Here is a 23806-nt window from a genome sequence, read left to right as displayed (position 1 = left end):
TTGACAATTTACGCTTTCAGCCATTTGTTAAAGTGATAGTGAAATATATGTAAGGCAGTACAGGTAGTCCAACCTTGTCATCAAGTAGTAGCTCTTTTTCCATACACCTACTTTTGCTTACTTTTTCCTTCTTCATAAAGGTTTTTAACACAGAAGGGCTCATGGGATGAGCAGATTGAAAAAAAGACAGTAATCCTACACAATAGCAGGAATTATTAGCATCTGTCTTCTGAGAAGTGAGATGTTCAAAGGCTAAGTACCTTCATATACAGAAAACTTAGAAGAAAGCAGACATGAAAAGGATAATGCAAATTAAAAGTTAAAACTTTTATTTTGTTAAAGTGTCCAGTCTTACAAGTCTTTCAGAGAAAACAATAGCAGCTTTCAGTGCTTAAGGTGGAGGTGCTGTTGATCAGCTGCCCAAACAATCCCACACAGAGTGAATGTCACAATTCTGAAATGTTACAGCAAGTTGCAGGTGCCAAACCACAACCCTGCTAGTACATTACAGAAAGGGAGGGAACAATGTTTAAGCTATGAGTAGTGTCCTAATGAAATGGACACATCTGTTAGCTGTAAAGGATGACTCAGACCCATTAGCCCCCTTCTCATTAGGTTTCCTCTAGGAAAAAAATCCCCTATTGTTCAAAAAAACTTCCTGTAAAGGAAAAGGAGAGAGGAAGGGAAGGGTATTTCCAGAAATCCCAAATGAAAGCCTTTGTGTGAATTCTATTTCACCTTAGGCATTCGGGTCCAGCAATTCAAAAGCAGCTGCTTTTGAAAAGGGATTTCAGAGATGAGATTTCTGGAGGATTTCACACTGCCAAAGCAGTTTAATGGTGCCTCTGGAGCTGGAGAGATGGAGGGAGAAAGGTCCAAGTCCAGCAATGTTCTTGTCCAGTCCAAGTTCGGCTTCATGCATTGTTAGAGTACAGGTAGGACAGAAAACTCATTCTCTTTTGGCACATGTAGTGTTTAGTAAAGCTACAGGATCCACTGTGTATCCAACAGTGGAAAAAAGTATGTCATTTTAAAATACAATGAGGAAAGAAAATTAAACTGAGGCTTAAGTGATAATTCTACTAGTCAGCATTCATTCAGCCTTACCTTAAGTAACATTTCAGAGTAGACAAAGCTACTGTTTAAGGTATGACATTTTGTTCTTCAGCAAGAAGAGTCACACCAGCATCTGAGAACTCTCTCCATGGCTGAAAGGAAAAGAACCTGAGGGAACAGCCGGCTCCAGGCAGAGACTATTATAAATATACTAGGAGTGACTGGCTCAGTGAAGTTAATGCATCTCTAGAGAAGGCACACCAGCTATTAATGAAAAAAGTTACCCTTCCTCTGAAGGAAGACAAAAAAAATCAAAACATTAAGAACTCAAAACACTCAGGTCCCTTTCCAAAGTGGAAGTGAAAAAATAGCTTGTAAAGGAAACAATGTCAGAGTTGTTGAACCAATATTTGAGCCTTCCCCCGCCTCCCTCTCAATACACCTCATCCTCTGCAAAGGATGTTATTTTCAGAATTCCTAAAAACATTTTAGAGCAAAAAAGACCTCAGTGTGGTTCAGCAACTGAAAGCTACTTAACACTATTTACGGTAATGAACACCAAGAACTTACTCAATTAAAATGAAGCTAACTAAATGGAGTGTATAAATGGTGATAAGAAAAAAAAAATGAGGTAGGACATTCTCAGGAAGTGACAATACCAAAGAACATCACATCATGAAAGATAATTGCAACAGCTATGTAACAGTTCAGGCTGGCAGAGTAAGTTAATTCCAGCTGCTGAATTAACTGGGGACCAAATGGTAAATTCAGCAAAAAGACATTAAAAACAGGAAAAAACTTCAGCTAACATTCCAGTGCATAGTTTCAGAGATGCAGCAAAATTTAAACACATTTAATTGCTTGGTATCCCTTGCCTTATAGTTAGTTCAAATCTATTAGTTGCAACCTATTGTATATCAGGGAATTTAGCATGAAAGGTGGAATCCCATTTTACTAACCTTGGTTCCTAACATGAGATGAGTGTGCTTGTGATCTACAGGGGCTCCAAAAACTTATTCAGCTCAGCAGTGCTATTAAGAAAACTGTTTTAATTCAAGCTGTTTTATGGCTTAGCAGCTAATAGATAATCTGGCTTGCTACTACAGGAGTCCTTTGAAAAGACAGTCCAGAACACAAGATGTTGACCAGACTGCTGATTGCAGAACAATCCTCCCGCCCCTCTCCCCCCACCCAGTGGGGAGATCGGTGTCAGGAAAACTAAGCTTCAGTGTGACAATGACTAAAGGAAAAATAATAGGTAAACTGAATACTTGCAAATGAGGAAGGACTGTTGATGTAAGCATCCCTCAAAGACTGAACAATCCAGACAAGTATGGGAAATGAGGAGTGACTCACTCTGCTGTGGGTTGAGTTTTGTAGGAGTCCTGTGCAGTAAACACGTGCTCAGGAGCTCAGTTTAGACCTTATCCTTGACAATTTCAAGCTTCTTCTATCTCATAATAGGAGACTGATACTCTGCAATCAGTATCTATTTGGGGGAAGAGGAAGAAACATGTCAAGAGTAAATAGTACACAGCACTTTCTTGCTGAGTGGCAATGTATTTTTGTACCACGTGGTTCCAGCGCAACAAGTTATCAGACTGCTCCTTTCAGTTTTGCCACACAGGAAGCTATCTCTAGCCTTAGCAGCCACTGCTGAAGTATTGAGCTTGGAATATTTGAAGAGCAGCAAAAAGCTAGTGTTTCCATGCATGGTCAATACTGACCTGTCTTACAATTGCTCTGTAGAGCTCAGTCAGGCCTAAGGCAGTCTCTACTCAGCAAGCAGCAGCAGTAAAGCTCTATTATTTGTAGGAGTCAGAATCAGTCTCTCATCTCTAGCAAAACAGCCTACCATCCGCTTGTCCTATGTATTCAGCGCTGAGATACACAGCGGTTCAGGAGACTTGCGAGCTTCTAGAAGCACTAGAGCATACTTTCAGGAGCTGCTTATAGAAACCTCTAATCTAGTTGCTTAAGTTTCAGCTTGCATAACTAGGAACACATCTAGAAGCAAGAGTCAGAGCACTCATCTATAATGATCTAGGCCTACAGGAGAAGTGTCTGCTCCTGCAAGCTAGGTTAAAACTCCTCAAGGTGCACTGACCCTTTCGGCCCTGCCTAGGCTAAAATACATGTTGCATTGTGACCGATTACCCAAAGCCTTGAACACAGCACAAGCCTCTATTCAGTTGCCACCACTCTCCAGCACCTTCATTTGGCACAGAGTAAGGAAAAGAAGTTTCTTCTGCCATCCAAACAGCCCCCATGTCCACCATGAGGAATCGGCTGGAAAGCAGTCTTACTGTGCCTAAGCCTGAAACTTTCTTTTCTTAAGCAGCATTAAGTCCACCTAGCAATTTCTGTCCTGTGCTGATCCAAAACACTAGTGCAAATGGAATGTGTCCAGCCCAAGAAGCATCAGCACCAACGCTTCCAAACCTTAGTGTTTGCTCTGATGCAATACATTCTGGAATAACATTTACCTCTCATCCTTTTATCAGTGGCCCCAACTCTAATAAAATTTCAACACTAACCCTGTTAGGAACAGGAGGTTTTTACAGTACCTTGCCTTCTAGATAGAGAGATTTAATCTTATTATTCCCTTGGACTGTTTAAACTTCATGATGAATGGACTAAGGAAGGCAGAATTTACATCTCTCAAAAGCAGTTTTATAAACAGATTTCCTAGACTTTAATGTAGCTTTATTTAAGCATCTGAACATCAACAAATCCAGAGCCCAGTTAACATTGTCCATGGTTTCAGCATGTTTAGTGTGTAAATTTAATATATTACATCTGATGAAGAAAGCCGTAGTGTGCCCTATTGCCCAAACATCCAAGGATACCCAAGATTCACTAAGCCAGGGCTCTAACCGGCAGCTTGCAGGGAACCGGTCTGGAGATGGCTGCAGCTTCCCCCTTTGTAACTCATGGGAGGCCTCCAAATGCTTCATGCCTCAGCTTGCAGCACTCCGCCTCAGAGCCAACCTGTTGGCTTAATGAGGAGTATTGCAACCTGGACCTGCAGGTCCATGAGCCTCCTCTTCCTTCAGAAGGAAAAAAGGCAGATTTAGGGTGTATTGTAGGCACGCCTTAACCACCCCACCTTGAGGACATGATTATCAGTAGCTATTACACAGTAATCTACCTCTGCCAATGCAGAAGGGGTTTCTGTCAAACAATATCAAACAAGTCAGACTTGTTTCAAACGGCTTTGTCCGGAGGATCTAGAGGAGCTCAGCCCACAGAGGATTCTCCTATTGCTCCTTAACACTGGGGGAATGAGAAGGGGAGGAAATAGGAAGACAGGTTTCCTTTCCAGCACCAAGTTCAATCAGCATTAGCCTCTTATTTAGGACAAGAGGTGTAACAGGAACTGACAGCCATTGAAGTGAGAAAAACAGAAAAGAACAATCAAGCAGCTCTATAGACTGTGTTCATGAAAAATACCGGCAAAACATCCAACAACTTAATGGAGGAGGCGGCGCAGAGGAAACCTGAGCATTCCTCTTTACTATAAACACCAACCCCAGGGGAGACCCTGACACACTGGCCTAGTCACATGTTTGTATTTGATACATGACAAAACACGAAGAACTTAAAAGTAGTTTTAAAATCTTTAAAAGCCAAGATCTTGAAGCAACTTGATGCTTCTGGCAGAGTGAATGAGACAGTCCTACTGCTTTTAATGCAGATCTTATCTTCCACTTTGACTACAACCACCCATTTCACAAAAATCAGAATACACACAAGCCTGTTCTGGATAAAGTTGTGGAAATATTCCAGTTAGCGCCTCCAGCACACCCTTTGGAGAAATATGCTATTTGATCTACTCATCAGTACAAGTGACTTGAAGCTGTTAAAATAGTGCAATCTCAAGTGAGCGGTGGAGGTCAGGGAGTTTTGGTTCTTTGCCTAGGGGCAGAGGGGAAGGTGTGGAGTACAAGGGGGGAAAAGACAATTAGCAACATAAAAAGGGATCCTGCATCCAAGCTGATGTTTGACAAATTTACCCCCCCGAAAATCCCAATGCCAGCATCTAGATAAAATCAGCTGTCTGTATCCCATCTCACCCCACTGTGGGGCCTCACTGACTGATTGCTGAGTTAGGAGGGAACAGTATCAGGTGTCACAAAGAGATGAAGGTTCAAGAGGCTTCCTGAACTCTTAGTCTTTGCTTCTAGGACACTGAACACTCAGTCCCTGACACTTATGAGCCCCACTTGGGGCAATGCAGCAATCAACATATTTTTGCCTCTATTTAGAGGCCATTTCCCTTTACCAGCACCGTCCACCTTACCCTACTACCTGTCCAGAAGAACAGCAGCACCTCTTACTCCCACTGGCCCTTGCTCAGGAGCCACCCAATCTGTCTTGATTCTCTTCCTGATCCCAAGCTTCCCCCATCCTGCATCTGAGGCAAGAATCAGCCTCCCTCAGAGCCATGTTTGTTCAGGGACTCCTTGGCTAGTCTGGTAGTTGTTGGAGGGGGGGAAGGGGAAGATTTTGGGAAAAGGGGACTGGAATGGCCTTTTGTTTCCTTCTAGTCGGTCAGAGGTTCTTCCCCTCCTTTCAGGGGCTCAGGCTTGTTCTTTGTCCGCCCTCCATAGTCGCTCCTTGACCTCCAAGGGCAATGTGTTGAATAGGTCCTCCTCCACAACAAGCCCACTGCGCTTCAGTAGAGGACATTCCCCCAGCTCCACTGGCAGGCACTCCAAGCGGTTTCCCCGCAGCTCTATCTGCGATAGATTTGTCAGCTCCCCAACCCGGGATGGGAGCGACTGCAGCACATTGTTCCCTAGGTTCAAGGTCCTCAGCTTCTTGCACTGGAAGAGCTCTGGTGGGAGACTCTCAATCTGAAAAAAGAAATCAGATCACAGTCACCAGCAAATAGGACACATGCTCACAAGAAAGACAAACCCACACAATGCTTCAGGGTGTACAGAGCACTGCTTTTCAGTCATCTGCTTCTTTCCTAACAGAGTTCCTGCTCTCCACCAGGACTGCTCCCCAAAATCACTAATTTAAATAGCAGTCACTAGTTTAAAAGATAACTTGTATTCCTGTTAAGGGCTTTTAATAGTCCACTCCTCCTTCCAAAGAATTTCAAGGAATACAACAGGGTCAATAAACACTAGGCTATGAACTAAATGCAGCAATTCAGGATCCTTCCCTTAATTCAAAGTCTCATCATGAAGACTATCATTTGTCTTTAAACACAACTGCACCCTTTTATAACTTGAATTATGCATGATATCAGTCATTGCTAAGTTAGACCATAGTCAACTCTGAATGACAGAGTCAAGGGAAAAGCCAAGATGAGACAAGATCAATTAAGGACAGCTCAACTCAATTGTTATTTGTATATCAAGTGTTATGCAAACAGCAACATGCAATCAAAGAATCACAGTCTCTTGAAAATCATAGTTATTTAAGGGACCAGGATTGGTTTAGGAAGGAAGCAATATGCTATAATAGGGCCTGCTTCCCAGAATGGTACCCTGATACCCACCAACTCGAGAAGTATCTTTTTGCTAAGACTGCTGTACTAGTGGAAGACAACTGGGATAATTCCTGGCCTTGGGAAATGCCCATCTACCCCCTTGCGCTTCCCACTGTCACTGTAAGTACCTTAGGGCTCTGACAGCCTGGTTAATTGTGGTCTTGCCCAGGCACCTACAGGTGATAAGAGCAGGGTCTTCACCATCTTTTGCCTTCAGACCACACTGTAGCACAGGCTGCTCCCACCTTCCTGTTGCATTAGTGTCTTTGCAGACAAATGGGTGGTGCTACACTGTGCTGCAGAAAATGGAGCTGCCTCAAACTCCGTTTCATCCAACAAAGGCTCCACCCCAAGACTGCAGAGGATATGCTGCAGATTAACCCTCAGGAAGCTGTGTTAGGGAGGCTGCCCGAAGACAAGTGGTACAGAATTATTCATGTTCTGGACAGTATCTTAGTCTTCAAAGTTCCCTCCACTTTGCTGAATGCCATCTTCAGAAATTGCCCACATCAGCCATACTTGCCTTGAGAAAATATCTTGGCTTTTAACCTAGCATGAAATGTGCACATACTGGAGGGTTTACCAGTGTTTAACCCATCTACACGAACAGATGCATAGCCATCCTGCCTGCTAGTGCTGGGAAAATTGACTGGGCAGCTATTAAACTGGAATAGTTGACTGGCTGCTGCTTGTCTGCTCAGTTCTTCAATGGCACAAAACAGACTTGGAGCTTTTAGATACTAACTTTAAAATGCTGGCTGGACTTCCAGAACCCTGTTTAACACCAAACTGCATCAGAAATTAAGTACTTGATTAGAGAGCATTTCCCCCTGTGAAAAGCCAAGCAATACTGGTGCTGCTTTGTTCACCTCTGACAGGCAATTTGACAGCATTCAGTCACGGATGCATCTTGCCAAATAGCAGTGAGGGTCTTGAATTATGGCAGCGGAAGCTAGGAGTGCTCAGAGGCAGTTCTGCTGCATATCCCCAGAAGACCCCACAAGCCACTAATCAGATCTGGCTGCTCTTTGTACAATTACATTGGAGCCTTTTGCAACTTCAGGTGATAAACAAACCAACAGAAAAATATCTTGTTAACACATTTCCAGCAAAAGAGCCTCCCATGAATCTGCAGACAGAATGAACAAAATCTTCATCGATACATTCAGCTTAATACACAGACTGATCTGTGACACGTGGTAGAGGTCTCCCATAATCCCAAACACAGGAACAAAGGTGCAGGAAAAAAAATCCTCAGATACAGTTTGCTTTAAAACAAACCCCACACAAGCCAAGAAACCATTCCTGCAGTGATCAGACAGCACAGCATACCTGGTCATCTCTTCTAACTTTTCTTGCACTTAGATAGCAGGGCAACTTCTCAACTCACTTGGGATTACCCAAGAAAACCCACAGCCATAATTCAGGTATATCAAGGTGCCATTCTATTCCCTACTCTGGAGTCAGTGCATTGCCACGCACACATTCACCTGACTGCCAATTAACAAACCTGGTTTAGTTCACTCTATACTGAATAGCAACACTGCAGAAGACAGTTTTGCTCTCCAAATTCACTCTTGTAGAACTGGACAGTATTTTAGAAGTGACAGATTAAGAACCATTTTTGTAAGTCTGTCTATATGCAACTTCTCAAATGTAAAGTGTATGTTATGAGACTGAACTGTAAGATTATTCCCCACAAATGCGCAGTATACACAAACTTGTGAGCCAGACATGCCTTGCCTAGATGGCTACTGTTACGTGTTTGTACACAGCAAGTATGTAAGTGTAGACTAGTAGTGTAGTGTCTAGACTAAGACTACAGTTTCTCAACCTCCCTTTTAAGCCTAAAGCCAGTGTCAATCTACAGAATACAAATTTCTACTGCAGAGAAACAACAGACAAAGGATTTATGAAACATCGTCCAAAGTGCCACTCAAAAGCTGTTCCACTATTAAGAGGAAGTGGTACAGAAAAAGGGATGTTTGGAAAAAAGAGTTGCCTCAGTTATTTGCAGTGTTTTCACCATAGATAAGCTTTTGTTTCTCTATAAAGGTGAAAAGCAGTGCTGAGTATTTCACACTCCATTGTAGCATGTTTAATCACACAGATAACAGAAGTGTCAGAGTTACTTTTACTCGCACAAGCAACCCTCAGCTCCGTGCTCACTTACCCTGTTGGCTGTCACAGCTAGGTTCTGCAGGTTTTGAAGAAGTCCAATGTCTGCCGGTATCGAAGTCAAGTTGTTGTGGCTAAGATCTAAATATCGAAGTTTCCGGCAATAGAAGAGCTGGGTGGGGATCTTTTCTATCTTGTTACGATTCAGGTAAAGGCGCTCTAAATTGGTGAGGTTGCCTATTTGCATGGGGATGTAGGCAATGTGGTTGTACCACAATTTAAGGCAAGTGAGACGATGCAAGTGCTGGAAGCTGATGATTTCCTCAATGGTCTTGAGGTTATTGTCCTTCAGGTCTATCTCCTGAAGGTTGTGGAGGCTAAAGATGGAGTGAGGAATGCGTTCCAAGTCACAACGGATCAGCTCCAACTCTGTCAGGTTGACCATTTTCTTAAGGCTGTTGAGGACAATGAGCTTGGTGCCTTCGTTGTTGATGGATAACTTCTGAAGATGCACACCAACATCTGTCACCACCTGTGGCAGCTTAGTGAGGTTACTCTTGAGCCTCAACACCTTCAGCCTCTTCAGCTCCCTCAAGCCATCTATCACAATGTACCGGTTGTTTTCAGCACTCAGGTTCCCTGTCAGATGAAGCTCCTCTAGTGTCTTCAAGCTATAAATCCAAAGGGGAATTTCCTTGATGTCTGTGAACTTGATGTGGAGAGACTTCAAGTTCTCTCTCAAGAAGGCAAGGGCTGGAGCCTCAATTTTGGCAGCTGTGTGGTAGAGCCACAGCTCCTTAAGGCTAGTGAGCTGGGCAATGCTCGGGGGAATAGTGACATCAGGGATAAGCTCCAGTTTCAAGACCTCCAGCTCAATGAGGTCAAAGACCGTGTCAGGTATGCCACTCAGCATGAAGAGATGCAGCTCCAGCTTATCCTGGGAGTTCTTGGTGATCCTCTGGCGCAGCTTCTCCAAAGTCCACTCATTGTTGAGGTTCAGCTGCCGCAGTTTGTTCTCACTCACCTCTGACAGAAAGACAGCAAAGCGCTTGGAGTACAGGGGGTCATACTGGTCAATCAGATGCAGCATAAAAGCAAAGTCGTTTTTCACATCAGGAATATCACTGTAGCTGCTCTCTTCCCGGATGGACTCAAAGGAATATTTCTTAAGCGATCGCCTCAGCATCCACCAGAGTGTATACATGCAGATCAAGCCATAGAATATTACCAAGCTTATGTAGAAAGATGCCAAAATTTTGAAGAGAGTGGCCAGAGGATGAGCACAGCGGTACATCCGGTAGCCAGTCAAGCTCTCAATGTCCACTTTACAGTCAACATCAAATGTTATGTTGTTGACATAGTAGACAGTATAGCAGATGATCAGAATGAATTTGATCACTTTGATAATAGTTTGTCTCATGTAGAGGCGGTATACTATGTCTCCCTCTTCCACGTGTGTGCGGAACTTTTTCACTTTCTCAAACAACGCTTTGGCCTGTTCCCCTTCCTTCTTGTCCAAGACACCTGTCTCAGACCTGTCCACAATCCCTTGCTCGATTCGAGACTTTGTTCTTTGCAGCATGGGAACAGTGGCTTCCACATCCTCACTGACTGTGGAGGATTTCTTGTCCATGGAGCCATTCATTTTCCCAAAGGCTGGTTTGGTATCGCTCTCTTCCACCACTGTCTCAGATAATGCCCTCGTTGTCCATGGAGAGTCAAAACACTTCAGCAGAATAGACACAAAATGCTCCAGCTTGGAGCTGGTCCTTGGGAATTTGAACCAGAAGTTGCTACAAGCCAGGAAAATGAGAGTATGTAACAGCACCAGATAAGGAAAATACTTGGCAAACCAGTGAAGGCGGTTCTCATAACACACAGCATCCACATAGTTATACTGGTGCCGGTCCAAATCATATCGGATCCCTGTAGGCCCTGTGTCAGTAGAGGGAACAAGACTAGAGTTATAGTAAGTACGCTCTGGGGTTACAGCTGTCCAACCTCTGACAGAGTCATTGCAAGAGTCTTTGGTTACCCATTTACAGGGCAAACAAATCATTTTGTCCTGGGTGACCTGAAGTGTCCCTCCAAACACAGCGATCATGAGCATCACGATGGAAATGTAGTCTGTGAAGACATCCCACCATGGCTTCAGGATGCGGTATGCTGGCTGAGTGTCAGCAAAGTAGCGCAGTTCAGTGACTGGAATCATGGCTCACCTGAAAGGAAACCAGAAGAAGGCTTACTGGCTTAAGCTATTTTCCTCCACTTTTCAAGAGGGCTCATGTTTTATTAAGTCTGGCACAGCAAGAGGGGAATTAGGACAGTGCCAATTTCAAGTCACTTGGAGACAAATGAATGAGGCTACCTGGCGAGCCATTTGCCACAGCTGAGGCTGTGAAGTTAAGTTTGTTGTCTTCTTCCCTGACAGATGGGCTCTGCCACGAGCTATCAGAATTGCCACCTCTCATTAGCAGTCTGTGGGATAAAAGATATTCACACTTAAGGAAAGCTCCCAAGACAGATTTTAACCGCCCTGCCAGGCCAGTATTTGGATGTTTCCCCTGCTATTGTATCCAGGGATTATATTTCAGGGATGAAGGAATTTGACAGAGTTGTTAGATGAAACTCATGCACAACAGAACACACTTATCTTGAGCTTCTTACTGTTTTACAGAGATAGAAAATAATTTGACATTTGTGTTGTTCTCAAACTGCAGAGGTGAGGAAGAAGATTTACATGCACTATAGCTGTATTTCCTAGAATCACTTCACTGATGCACTTCAACATCACATGGGATAACCAGCTTTAAAAGAAAACAGTAAATAATGGTCTGATATGATGCCTCTGCCTTACATGTAAGGAGTTTTGGCTTTTCCCCCTCTGCATTAATTCTCCAAAGAGAAATTAGTTATTTGTCCTGTCATAGATTTGATACTGAAATCCTCTAACATCTGCTCTTTACTTTCTCTCTCTTATTTACTTCAGAAGTATAGGAAGAGGGAGACAAACTTAAAATAAGATTCGCTTCCCTGACCAACCACTCCCACCTACCAGAGTTCACCTCAACTGGGATTTAAGCATCACAAGGGAACTCAAAAGGTTCTGGGAAACAGAGACCTTATGGCAGGACTTGTTTTGTCCTTCAGTGATTCAGACTTTCAGATAGAACTTTAAGCACGTTCTTCTACAAACTGGAGAAAACCCGGAAACCTGGCTGATCCACGGATAACTGAGCTCATAGGATTTTCCCCAAAATTTGCCAGGCACCACACAAGCCAAAAATCAGGAAGTTGTTGTAACTTATTCTAATCACAATGAAAAGCAGTATCACATCACACTTGCTAGCAAAGTTCGGGAGTAGGACCAGGACTAATCTTTCAGTCATTTTGAGAAGCCCACCAATTCGACTGTAACAGAACAAGCGCCAAGATAACATTTGTTTAGACTGCACTGACAAGTCTTAGGGGACTACAAGCTTGAAAGCAGGGTTTTTTTTCATATACCACTGCCTTGCAAGAAGGTTTCCTTGACAAGTAGGGTGCCCGCACTGTCTGCTTTTGTGGAATTTAAATTTGTATTTAAAATGAACTTCCAGCAGAAAACTGCAAAGGAAACCCTTCCCAATATGAACTCAAAAAGCACTGCATTCCCTAGAGGCTAAGTACAGAATACTGCTCCCTGGTTTGCTGCTTACAACAATAAATGGTAAAATGCCAAGTTGGACTTAGTGCTACTTGGAAAGGCTGTAAGAAGCTAAAAGGTGGTAGATAAAAGATGACAGCCATCCCTAAGGAAGCACTGGCCTTTCTGCCCACCCTGTTCCAATGCTATATTAGTCCATTACAAGAGACAGACTGGGGTGATTTTCTCCATGCTTTTTTGGGGAAAGAGGAATTTTGAAAGACAACAGGGCAATATTTGTTTTTAGAAGTTCAGTAAGACAAAGCATAACAATAAATAGATCTATTTATCAGCCAGTAACTCATACAATCCTGGCACAGGATGCAGAAACAAGGGATGAAAATAGCCATATATAGCACTGTCAGAAGCAACTGCTGTCTTGTCCAAACAGAGCTGCAGAGGACTAGGCATGCCAGTCACTTTGCTATGCAGAATGGGCTGCATTGATCAGATTAGGACAAGAGGATTACACATTCACAGCAACAGGAAAGAACAGGCAAAACAACATCTTCTAAACAGCACCTGAACCTCTAGAATGAGAGGCACGACAGCTCAGAGCCCCCCTTCTGGCTCTGTTGCTGGCTTGCTACAAGGCCCTCAGCAAGGAACTGTCTGCCTCAGCTTTCCTGTCTGAATACGCTCACCACCCATTGCACAGGGATAGAGTTCATTTGCAAGACAGCTTTGAGAAGTGCTGCCTGTACATACTACACAAATACTAAACCCAGGATAAAGAGGGGTTCCTAAGTTTTCTTTACTCCCCCTGCACACCAGGGCACCTAGAATGAAGTTGGATGTTAAAGGCTCTCTAAATCATAGTTCCCAGTAATGTATGCCCTTAGTTTGTCCACATAGTCCAGGTATAAAATGGGTTTTGACTCTGAATCTTGTCTTTCTGCTGGAGAATCTATAGCTCTGACAGAGGCTTTTCATCACTACTGACAGAAGTCTTGCACTGTCTCAGTCCCCTTACCCACCTATTCCATCCCTCCCCACAAGGACTTCAAGGACTCCCACTACACCAGGCCAGGAGAACAAGACTGAAATAATTCATAGAGGAACCAGGAATTAAGTGAAGCTTCTGAAGGGTTTGAGAGCCAGAGCAGGATGGTTAACATGCTGCTGTCCCTCAAAAAAAGAAAATTCAAAACAAGAACACACACAGCCCTCCCTCCTACCCTGTGAATCCCCTCCACCATAGACAGGCTGGCAGAGAGAAGTCCTGCTCTTCCACAGTCCATATAAGAGAAAACCTAGAAAGCTTGGCAACAGGGGAACACCAACAGCTGCTGCAGACATCTGCTGGAACAGTTAACTTTGACACAGCTCAGCTTCTCAAACCCACCTGTGTCTATATGAACCTACCAGATTCATATAGAGGATCCTATTCCTTTTCCTTGCAGGAACATGCAGTGAGAACAATGATGCTGTTCATGGAAGAGAACTGCTCCCCATTTCAACTCTTTACTCCTCTACCCTAGTCTGAGGGGAAAAAATATATATATTTAATGTATATTTTCACCACCTTCCTTCTCTCGCTCACATACAGCTTTTCCCCAGAGATTCTTCTTCCTCTTTGCCCCCTCTTGTACTTCATCACTCCCAGGAGGGAAACTTGCAGGAGTTAAGCCCTTCACAGTCACCCCCTTGTAGGCTTATGAAATAAGAAAGACCTCTTTTCAGGCACTGGGCCTCATGGCTAAGGCCAAGGCCTTTTCAGACTGGAGCTGTAGTGCTCCATTGCTAGTTTTGCCCAATCCAGGAAATGCCATTTCTTCTAACAACAAGTATATCAAAGTGTTCGCTCCGATTTGTATCTCAAGATGACTAAAAAGGAAACCCACAACAAATGAGCACAGCAGGCTCACATTCTCTTTACCCAGTCACATGGAGTAGGAAATCTCCCTTTACATTGTGTACCTACAAGAAAGCTAACAAATCACCCCTCTGAATGCGTTCAGCCTGTCCCATGCTATAGTCTATTAATGCTCAATGTCAGCAATTAGACCCCAGCAGGGTGGAGCAGGAAACCTCTGCCTTTCAGTAACAATGACAAGGTCACTAAAAGGAAGAGAAGGACATTCACAGCAAGTCCCCACTCCTCTTGGCAGCAGTGGAGACACTGTTCAGGTCACAGATGAAGAGCAATGAAACTAGGGGTCACCTTACAGAAGCTCTGCCATGGAGCCTCACAGAAGGCTGAGCATAGGAAGCATGAACTGAGTGGGACAGACCCCAAAGGAGAAAGGTAAAGTTTGCTGCAGAGGTCTATCAGAGACCAGGCTGTGACACTTCAGCTCCCATGTTACATAGCTAGGGAAACTCCCAGGCAGTAACATGTTAAGGCTGCCCTCACATACATATCACAGCTGTCCAAGACATCTGTCATGATGCTGCAGAGTCCCAATGACCTCAGCACGCAGTGAAGGAGTTTATGGACAAGTACAGTCATAACTGGGAGAGCAGCACTGTGTCAGAACAGACTGGAAGGAGGAGCTGAGCTCCTTTGCATATATCTCAAGCTGCAGACATTTCCAGTCTGAGCTCACTAACAAATGATTTGTTTACAGTGTAGTTAACTCTGCCACACGGAAGGCATTAGTAATGAGATTTTGAAAGACTGTTTTATTCAGGTCTAAAGGTAAGTTGATTTCATTAAACTTGCATAAACTGATAGGTAGAACGCCTGTGCCTCAAGCCCTGACAACTTCTCAGAAACAAAGTAGTAAGTTTTCCAGCTGCAACAGTATAACAGGCAGGCTCCAGGTATTGCACACTAAAGAAAAATCTAACAATTGTGCATCTGTCTCGGAGGTGCTTTAGCTTTGCTGCACCACATGCTTTCCCAGCAATCACACAATTCCCAAAGCAGTTCCTCACCCCCCAACCAAGGAATGACTTGACTTTTAAGGGTTCGGCAGCAAAATAGCACTACTACTTTGGGTGCAATTCTTACCCAACACATAACATGCCAGGACAGTCTGCAGCAGCAACATCTCAGAGACTTGTATAAAGAAAGAGCTGTATGCAAAGCTGCAGTCATACAGCAGGATTACTGATATAGCCACCAATCCAGCCCATTAAGTACACCTTCTTAAAGCTTCTGCAATGCCCACATTCCACATTTGGATACTACATCTCTCTTCAGATTCACCTGGATCCAAGTTTATATCCCACCATGCACTCCTCTTGCCAGCCAGCCTCAGGGAGAACAGTGTCCATTCAATAAGAACAAGCTAGGCTAGCACGACCATCCCTGCATCAGCCTGCTGGGACCTACCTACCCTATGTGGCAGAGCCTCACCATTCATGCTAAACAGGCTGACACAACAGAAGAAATAGCAGTTTCAGACTTTTATAATCAGCTTGCCAAACCTACCCAGACTTCAGCCAACCATAAGCATCTCCAAGTGCTAATCCCATGTCATACTAGACACCTGGAAGAGACAGATAATCACTCATGTTACAAGAACATGGACATCCTGAGCACACCACACCTAAACAGTAAAATCATAAACAAGATTGAACATATCTGGCTGCCAAAGACCTCCTACAGCTGCATGCATCTTGCCAGATAAAGACTGACAGAGCTGAGGACAGCAATCCTTTCCACAAACTCCAGAACCCTTGTAATGATTTAACAAGTTCAAGATACTAACAAAGCAACTGCTGCAGGAGCACAAGCATTCTCCAGTTCAGACAACATAATTCCTCTACCCCAAGCCAACCAATCTAGACAAACGAAGACTGATTCATGGCTGTTAAGACACCTGGCTGAGCTATGCTTGAAATTCCTCTCTGCGACTGCTGATCAGCATATCCAGCTAGGGATAAAGCTAACAGAAACATCACTGGTTTCACCAGCTAGTTTGTCAGCTTGACTCATCATTTACTGAATACTTGATCCAGCCTCTTCTTTCCTCCTTCCTTCTGTTGGCCATTCTGTTACTAATGGAGTTACTGGGAAAACAGGACTACATCGAAGATGTCATAACATGCCCAAGGATGTCCTAAATTTCCATACCTTACTTCCCAGACCTCCCTAAAATCAGCAAAGTCCTTACCTTTAGCAGGATGCAGCTTCCAATGAGGCAATCTTGCAGTGCAGTTTAAGGTAAACAGACAAGGATGCATTGCAGGTTGGGCACCTACAACTCTAGTTCCCACTGTGATTATTCTTAGTTCTCTGCGGCTTTCTTCTCAGCTTTTATGCTGAGAAGTGCAATACCACTGACAGAATTTCTTACCTCTCAGAAGCTCAGAGAGGAAAGGAGTGGTTCATGTGCTGACAGCATCAGAGGTAGACAGGGGAAAAAAAACCTTGATGCTAAGACTGTAGTTCTGACTATTGACAAGCTACAACATGTTACAAGAAGTCTTCAACAGAGCAGAGCTTCCCTCTCCAGAGTGCTGCCACCTGAAACCTTAAAGGAGGGAAGGACAGACCTCTTTCTTTGAGCATCAGGAAACAAAATGGGCTCGGCAATTTCTACATCTCCTCCCCTATGTTTTAGGCCAAAAGAGAGGAAAAAAAGATTCAACCATGGAGCTGCTTCCAGGCATCCCTCAGAAAAGCTTCCAAGCACAGGGACCGCCATGTGATCAACTGGAAAAGTCCAAGAAAAAAAAAGGAATAAAACTCAGCAACTTTGTCCTTTGCCATTTAGAAGTAAACAGTAATGAAGCCAAGAGCCAGAGCTCTGACTGACAAACTAGCATCCCTATATCAAGGTTTTTTCATCAATAAAAAAGTCCCTCTTGGAGGATAAAGTGTCTTCCAAGATGGAGAAGTGACCATGTGAAGTCTAAATAGTGGATGAAATAGTGGAATAGTGGCTGCCAACATCACTTACATTCTTCACTTAGTGGGACAGCCTGTGAACTCAACGCTGAGAGCAAAGCAAGTTAGTTTTCACATAACCATGCACCGACTGTATACAACACACAGCCCCACCCAAGCCACAAGACACAGCAGGATGGAGTAAGACTCAGTAAAACTGAGTAACAACATTTTTATTCAAGCTCATGAAAAGGAATAATCCCACCTACAGTATGGAGAGCACTTGCTTAAGCTTCTTAATGGCCACCCCTTAGAAAACTCTTCCTTTCAGAAGCAAGATTGACAGCCCATTCTTGTCTTAACAGCACAGTGCAACAGCTCCAGTGTGCCATCACACAAGCAAGCCTGTCCTAGCAAGTACAGGGAAGAACATCTGCGCTATGAGAACAACCCGTGCTAGAGACCTGGGTTGGCCTGCCCCATTTTCTGACTTCGAACAGCACTTTTCCCCCGTTGCTAAGAACAGAATGGAGTCTGAAGTTATCCAAATCATTGAAACTTTGAGCAGGGAGCTATGTCAGTGATACAGCTACATACACACAAGTGCTATCAGATGACTCGCTACAAAGACACAAACCAGAGGAAAAATGTCTATGTCAGCTTATAAATTATGAATGTACATGGTCAGAGGCTTCCAATCCAAAATTAATTTCCTCTTTGCAATAGAAAAGATGCTTCAAGGACAGGGCATTGGAGCTTGTCTTAGAAAAATATGCCTGCTTTATTTGAACAGGACACTAAGAAACACTCCCTTTTACTGACTAATGTTAAGTGACTGAATTAACTGTTAGTAACTACTTAAGCTAAGAGACAGCAACAGCATTAACTTAGAATAACCAGAACAGCTTCAAGCCCCTCCTCAGTTCCTGGAGGAGGCTATTCAGCATTAAATTCCAACATTAAGGAAAGTCACACAAGAAGAGGTAAACTGGGTTTTCAGCTTAGATTTTGTGCACATTGAGTCTCTCTGAGAATTAAGATCATCCCTGCTTTAGAGCTTCTGTTCACTTTGAATCTAGTGTCTTGATTTCTTAATCTTGTTTGATACTTCAAAGCTCTGCTCTGTCCACCCTTTCTGTCTTTGGAAACAGTTTACCTTTCCTTATTTCTCACTTCTCTCAGCTGAATCTTCTTTCATCTTAACCAGCTTATCATTTAGGTGTTGCCACAGTTGTTTTCAAGCTTGACAAGACATCAACTATCAGCACAGTAATAGTAGCCTTGACTTGCTGAGGAAGAGGCACATATTCACCTATTCATCCCTACACTATAAGCCTTGCATCTTCAGGACCACGAGCTCCAAAGCCGTGATGTCTAAAGTATTCTAAAAGCAATGACTAACTTCCAGTCTAGAATATTTTCTGGCTGCCTTAGTTGATTAATAAGGGATGGAACACCTAAAGTTTGATCACCCAGAGCTGATAAAGACTCTAAAGTCAGATAACGAGACCAGCACCACAGCTTCGCTGTGCACAAAGGTAGACTGTAGCTAGAGAAGCAGCTTCCACATTTGTCAAAGAAGGAGCTGTGCAGGTTGCCAAGGTAATTCTATATCAAACATTAACAATGCTTAGCACACAAGGAGAAGGAAGCACTATTATTTTGGCAGAGAGGTCATGACTGAATAGCTTTTAATCTCAAATGCAGCTTGATAGCAGCAAGAGCCATGTATAACCCAGCTACATCAACTGGATTTCACATTACAATACAAAGTACATGCACCATCAACACTTTTAAGGAAAAAGCTGCTTGGAAGCTTTCAAGATAGCCTCTTCAAACGACGTAAGGGTAAGCAGTTAAACTCCTGTTCAGGAGTAGTGTGCATATGTTAAACTGAGACTAATTCTCAAAACACTTGGAAACATGCAGGAAGGAGGCTCACTACATTAAAAATAAGTGTACTTGGTCGCAATCATTACCAGAACAATAGCTAAGCATCCCCTATGTTAAGGAGCCCCACACAACATACATAAACCCTCCCATCTACGCTCCACCACCGCTCCCCTGACATTGCTACTCTGTTCTCCTAGATATCAGTTAGGCTCAATTTAACGCCAGAAGTGCATTTCACTTCCCTTTTAAATACTCCACAAAACAAAATCCTCCCCCAAAACGTAGAAGAGTTACATGGCGGCCTCTGTAATTAAGCCTGCTCTGACCATACCGTAACTTACACATTTGAACTCTGCTGCTTATATATAAAAAACCCACACCACAGAGCTCCCTGAACCACAGAATACCTCTCCTTCAGCATTTACTAGAATGTGATTAACTCAAAGGATTCACTAAGTCATAACTGGAAGGCTTCAGGTGCTCTGCATTTCAAATGGAAATACTAACTTTTAACACTTGGCTTTTGCTATATTTTAAGGAACTATTTATGCACTTATCTTTAACCTTCAGAAATAATGTTAAGATTTTTCAAATCAGTATGGAAAACAGAATCAATGAACTGCTAGAACGCCAGCCAAAATATGAGTTATACAAGTCTTAGGGATACTTATATTCTGGAAGCAATATACTGCACCTCTAGCTGCTCAGAATACAGCCAATCCAGACAGCATTTCTCATGTTAGAGATGAGTAGGGAATTCCACAATACTGTTTATCACTATCCTAATAGGAAACCAAGGAGAAATGGAGTTTCTTGCAACTGGTTTCTGATATTGCTCAACTGACACCCACACGGGAGATTAGTCAGTACATTCCTTTAAGTACACGATGAAAAAACTGTCTAGGAGCTGCCTATACAGCAATGCAAATAGGCTGCAGGGAAAGGAAGAACATTATCAAACTGAAAGCTGCTTGCTACTTCTCACCTATATTCCTTTTACATAGCAGTCACCAGCCCACTTACTGGACTGCAGGCGGCTTTCAAGCACCTACCGTTTAGTGCAATGAGAAGACTAGATTTGTGTGGTTATGTGGCCAGGAGTTAGACATATGCACAAATGTAACAGTTAAGGTACTGAGCACTGTACAAAGTAGAACTTAACTCCCCCCCAACCCCCACCTTCAAGCAACAACTAAGGGCTTACAGATTTAGTCTACCAAAACTCTCCCCACATCAGCCTCTGATCAACCACCTTTCCTCTTTGCTCCTTATCAGTCATCTCATCACTGCCTTGTGCTTTGCAACTATGTTCTAGTAGTATCCTGGCGATTCCTCTGCTTTATCGCTCCACTCAAGAGCTGGCCTGTAGCCCTTACCCTGCAGCTGGGTTCTGCTATCTGCACTTCAGGCCTCTGTGCTGGAAGAGGATGATGTCCCTGCGTGCTGGATCCTGAGTGGGTGCTGACACGTTGCATTCCCCACACGCCATGGGAACAGCTCCCCTGAAATGAAACAGAAGTTATGAGCAAAGAAGGAAGGGTCAAAGTTCAGAGACCGCATTACGTGAGAGCTTGGGAAGGATGTCCGAGATGTGAAGAACAACTCAGAGGGTCACTGGGAACCATGAAGAGATCTCTTCAGAACTAGAGGGATCAGTTACAAACTCTAAGAGCTAAAACTCCTAGAAAGAAGGATTCTCCAACATCTGTTATTCCAGAAATACCAAAAAGCAGGTACTGCAGACCCAGCTGAAGGAGGCACTGAATGCTACTATTATAACTAAGCCTAAACTAGTAAAGGCTGATTAAGCTCTTGCAAGAGAGCAGAATTTCTCAGACGGGGAAAACGGCTACACAGCTTTACTACCTACTTTCTAGCCTGACAACTCTGAAATTACTTTGAATGTTACTGTCAGAAGCCTCTCTGAAAAGGCAGATCTTCTTCCTTACCACTGTGGATTCAAGCAACTGTCCCCTTTCGTCTCCGTATCTGTCAATAGGACTCTTTCTGAGGTGGTAGCAATTTAGCACCATCAACAAGGAATCACAACTGTGTTTTCATTTTTTCCTGCATGTCAGCATGGGAAAACAGACAAGGGAGCAGATCCAGGCTTTGGGAGACTGCTCAGCCTCTGGGCCTCCTAGCTATGCAGGAGAGGACTGCAGGGCTTCAGGGAGCATTTGGTCAAGAGGAGGGAAAGCAGCACTGGAAGAGACATCGGTGGAAAAACACAGCAGCGAGAAGATGCTCGATCCAAGAACACGTTCCTCCCAGTCGCAAAGTTACCCTTAGGGCTGACAGACTTCGAAGGGATCCCCGGGCTCTTACAGCACAGCTTCTCTACCCCAGCTGCGACAAAGCGCTGCGGAGGACGCGCTCAAAGGAGAGGAGCCCCCGAGCACCACACCGCTCTCCTCCTGGGGGGCGGCCCCAGCCCCAGCCCCAGCCCAGGGCGCACCCACAAACCACCTCAGAGCTTGTGGGGGGGAAAAAGCAAAGCCATTCTCTGCGGAAAAAAGCTGCCAAAAAAACCCGACAAAACCAAACCTGCGAGCGGATCCTGCTCCCAGCACAAGCCCGGGACTTCTCCCCCTCGCCGAGGGGCCTGACAGCCCGGGGGGGCACACGGGGCAGCCCCGCCCGGCCCCACAAGCGCGGGGGGGCCCCCAGCTGCCCCCAGCCCCGCAGAAGCAGGGAGGAAGCGAGCCGCTGCCCCGTTACTCAGCAGATCCTCCCGGCCCGCCCGCGGCGCCCCTGCCCTCACCTCAGCGCTGCGCCCCCGCCGCGCCGCGCCCCGCCCGGGGGACGCGTCCCGCAGACCCCGCGCGCCGCTGAGGGCAGCGCGGCGGGAGACGCGCCGCAGTGCCGCAGCACCACCCCCGCCGCGGCCGCAGCACCAGCGCCGCCCCCGCCACCTCCGCCGCCCGCACCCACCTGGCCGCGCCGCGCCGGCCGCCTCGGCCCCCTCCCTCCCTCCCTCACAGCGGCTCCGGCTCCTTTTGTTCGCCCCTGACCGCCCCACCCCGGAACTGACCTCACCTGCCCGGCATGGCCGCCATCAGCCCGGCCCGCCGCTAGTGAAGAGGGCGGGCGCCGCCATGTTGAGAGCGGGCACGGCCATCTTTGTGCAGGGCACAACCAGCAGCGCGCGCGCGAAGGGGGGCGGACATTTATAGTGGCGGGGGGATAATGAGAAGGGGGAGAGACGGGCGGGCGGTGAGGGCGACGGCGCCATCTTTGTGCAGGGCAAAGCCCAAAGTGGTGCGTGTCTTAAAGGGGCCGCCGCCGTTCGTGCCTCAGCCCAGGAAACCTGAAGGGGCCTGTGTGTTTTCACCTGCTATAGCAGGACAGTAGTATTTTGGAGCCCACAAATGCTTGTTTCTCTCCAAAAAAAAAAGAGATTTACCTCTTCGATAATGTTTATTATGTATATTATTATGTATTATATACAAGGTCCCACCGGAGCAGGGGTAGGATGAGCGTGTGGCTCCTTCCCCACCACCAAAAATGTCCCAGAGATGCCGCTGGGCTCAGGATGGGGGTTTCCATGAGCTAAACCCGACAGGCAAAGCATGGCCTGCACACAGGGACAAACACATGTTTATTTTAAAAGTCACAGTGGTCACGTTACTAACAGCACAAAAACTTTTACGGTCGCCCTTTCCTTGGGTCGTAAATGGCCAAAATTAGCTACGCCGTAGCCGTGCCACGCAGAAGGGGCGACCGGGCATAGTCCAGGCCTGATTCCCCTGCACGCCCCTTGTACGCCACCGCAAGCCCGTTTTACTGCTTTTTCTTTTCCTTAAGAATCAACCCACTTGCGATTTGGGAAGTGGAGCATTTTGAAGCCGCCGTTCCGGCTTTCCCGAGCGGCAGCTCGCCCAGCCAAGGCCGCTCGAAAACGCGGCGTGCGTTTCCCGCGCGTGGGGAACAGCGACGCGGCTGCGCTCGGACCTGGCCGTCGTTTTGTGGTGTCGGAGAAGCCGGCTCATTCACCAGCGCTTGTTTTCAGCTGCCTGACTCACCTGAGAGCACCGGGCAGCGGCATTTCTTTAAAAAATTCATAAAGGCTAGTTCAAAGGCGCGCATCACGTTTTCATTAGCGTGCAAGAGGTGGCTCGGAGCGGTTCAGTGCAGTCAGTTGTAGCCTGTGCAGACCAGCAATCGCAGCGATAGCGAAACGGGCTCATCCGTGGCTTTCTAGGCACATTACAGGCCGTAGCGACCTGCCGCAGGCGTCTCCGGGCTCCTGCACCGGGCAGCCACGGCCCCCCTGCTCCAGGACGGGGTTGCGGACACTACCCAGCCCACGCAACGCGTTGTTTTTCTTTAAAGACATGAAGAAGAGGAAGAATTGTTCATGCCTGGATGTATTTGTCACACAAACCGTCCGCTTTTCTGCCACGTTAGCTTTCTGCTCGTTTAGCAGGTTAGGGCGGCTCAGCTTGGGGTTAAACAAGCTGTGGATGGTGCAAGGCTGGGGGAGGAGGAGGCAAAGCGGGACGGGGACGGGGAAAGGGCAGGGAGCCGCCAGGCTGGCTCCAGCCGTGCCGCGCCAGCTCTTAGGGAAGCAAATACGAGTTTTTCCTTCCAAGTGCTTGTTTCAGTGTTTGCATTAAATGCATGTTTAGAAAGCAAAGCGTTTGCATCTGCCCGCAGAGAAATTCCCTCTGCTCTTAGTCACGGCGGGGATGCTGCAAGCCCGCGGCGGGACAGTGGGACGGGAGCCTGTGGCACGGAGGACGTCCTCCGCTTCCTCTCCCCATGG

General features: G+C 45.5%; 1 protein-coding gene across 4 annotated transcripts; it reads right to left on the bottom strand.

Moving 5' to 3' along the window:
• Window positions 1-306: 306 nt before the first annotated feature.
• LRRC8A (leucine rich repeat containing 8 VRAC subunit A) lies at window positions 307-22080 on the bottom strand. Of its 4 annotated transcripts, XM_026110784.2 has the most exons (5): window positions 21973-22080; window positions 20415-20540; window positions 11049-11158; window positions 8736-10899; window positions 307-5915 (listed from the first exon to the last, which is right to left on the bottom strand). In XM_026110784.2, the coding sequence occupies exons 4-5, from the start codon at window positions 10890-10892 to the stop codon at window positions 5640-5642; spliced, it is 2433 nt and encodes an 810-aa protein (XP_025966569.1). In that variant the 5' UTR covers window positions 10893-10899; window positions 11049-11158; window positions 20415-20540; window positions 21973-22080; the 3' UTR covers window positions 307-5639. The 4 variants fall into 4 exon arrangements, with proteins under 4 accessions (XP_025966569.1, XP_064379805.1, XP_064379806.1 ...); XM_064523735.1 differs by lacking the exon at window positions 11049-11158; XM_064523736.1 differs by lacking the exons at window positions 11049-11158; window positions 21973-22080 and adding an exon at window positions 21803-21936.
• Window positions 22081-23806: the final 1726 nt, after the last annotated feature.

Source organism: Dromaius novaehollandiae, chromosome 20 (assembly GCF_036370855.1).
Source record: "Dromaius novaehollandiae isolate bDroNov1 chromosome 20, bDroNov1.hap1, whole genome shotgun sequence".
NCBI classification, from domain to species: Eukaryota; Metazoa; Chordata; class Aves; order Casuariiformes; family Dromaiidae; genus Dromaius; species Dromaius novaehollandiae.
Note: the sequence above shows the minus strand (reverse complement) of the source record. Positions and strands in the feature narration are given on the sequence as shown.

Excerpts from the sequence above, each read along its gene's own strand:
- LRRC8A (XM_026110784.2), bottom strand. The coding sequence starts at position 10,892 with ATGATTCCAGTCACTGAACTGCGCTACTTTGCTGACACTCAGCCAGCA. Across the intron at positions 5,916-8,735 it reads TAGCTGTGACAGCCAACAGG|ATTGAGAGTCTCCCACCAGA; the intron begins GTAAGTGAGCAC and ends TTCTTTTTTCAG.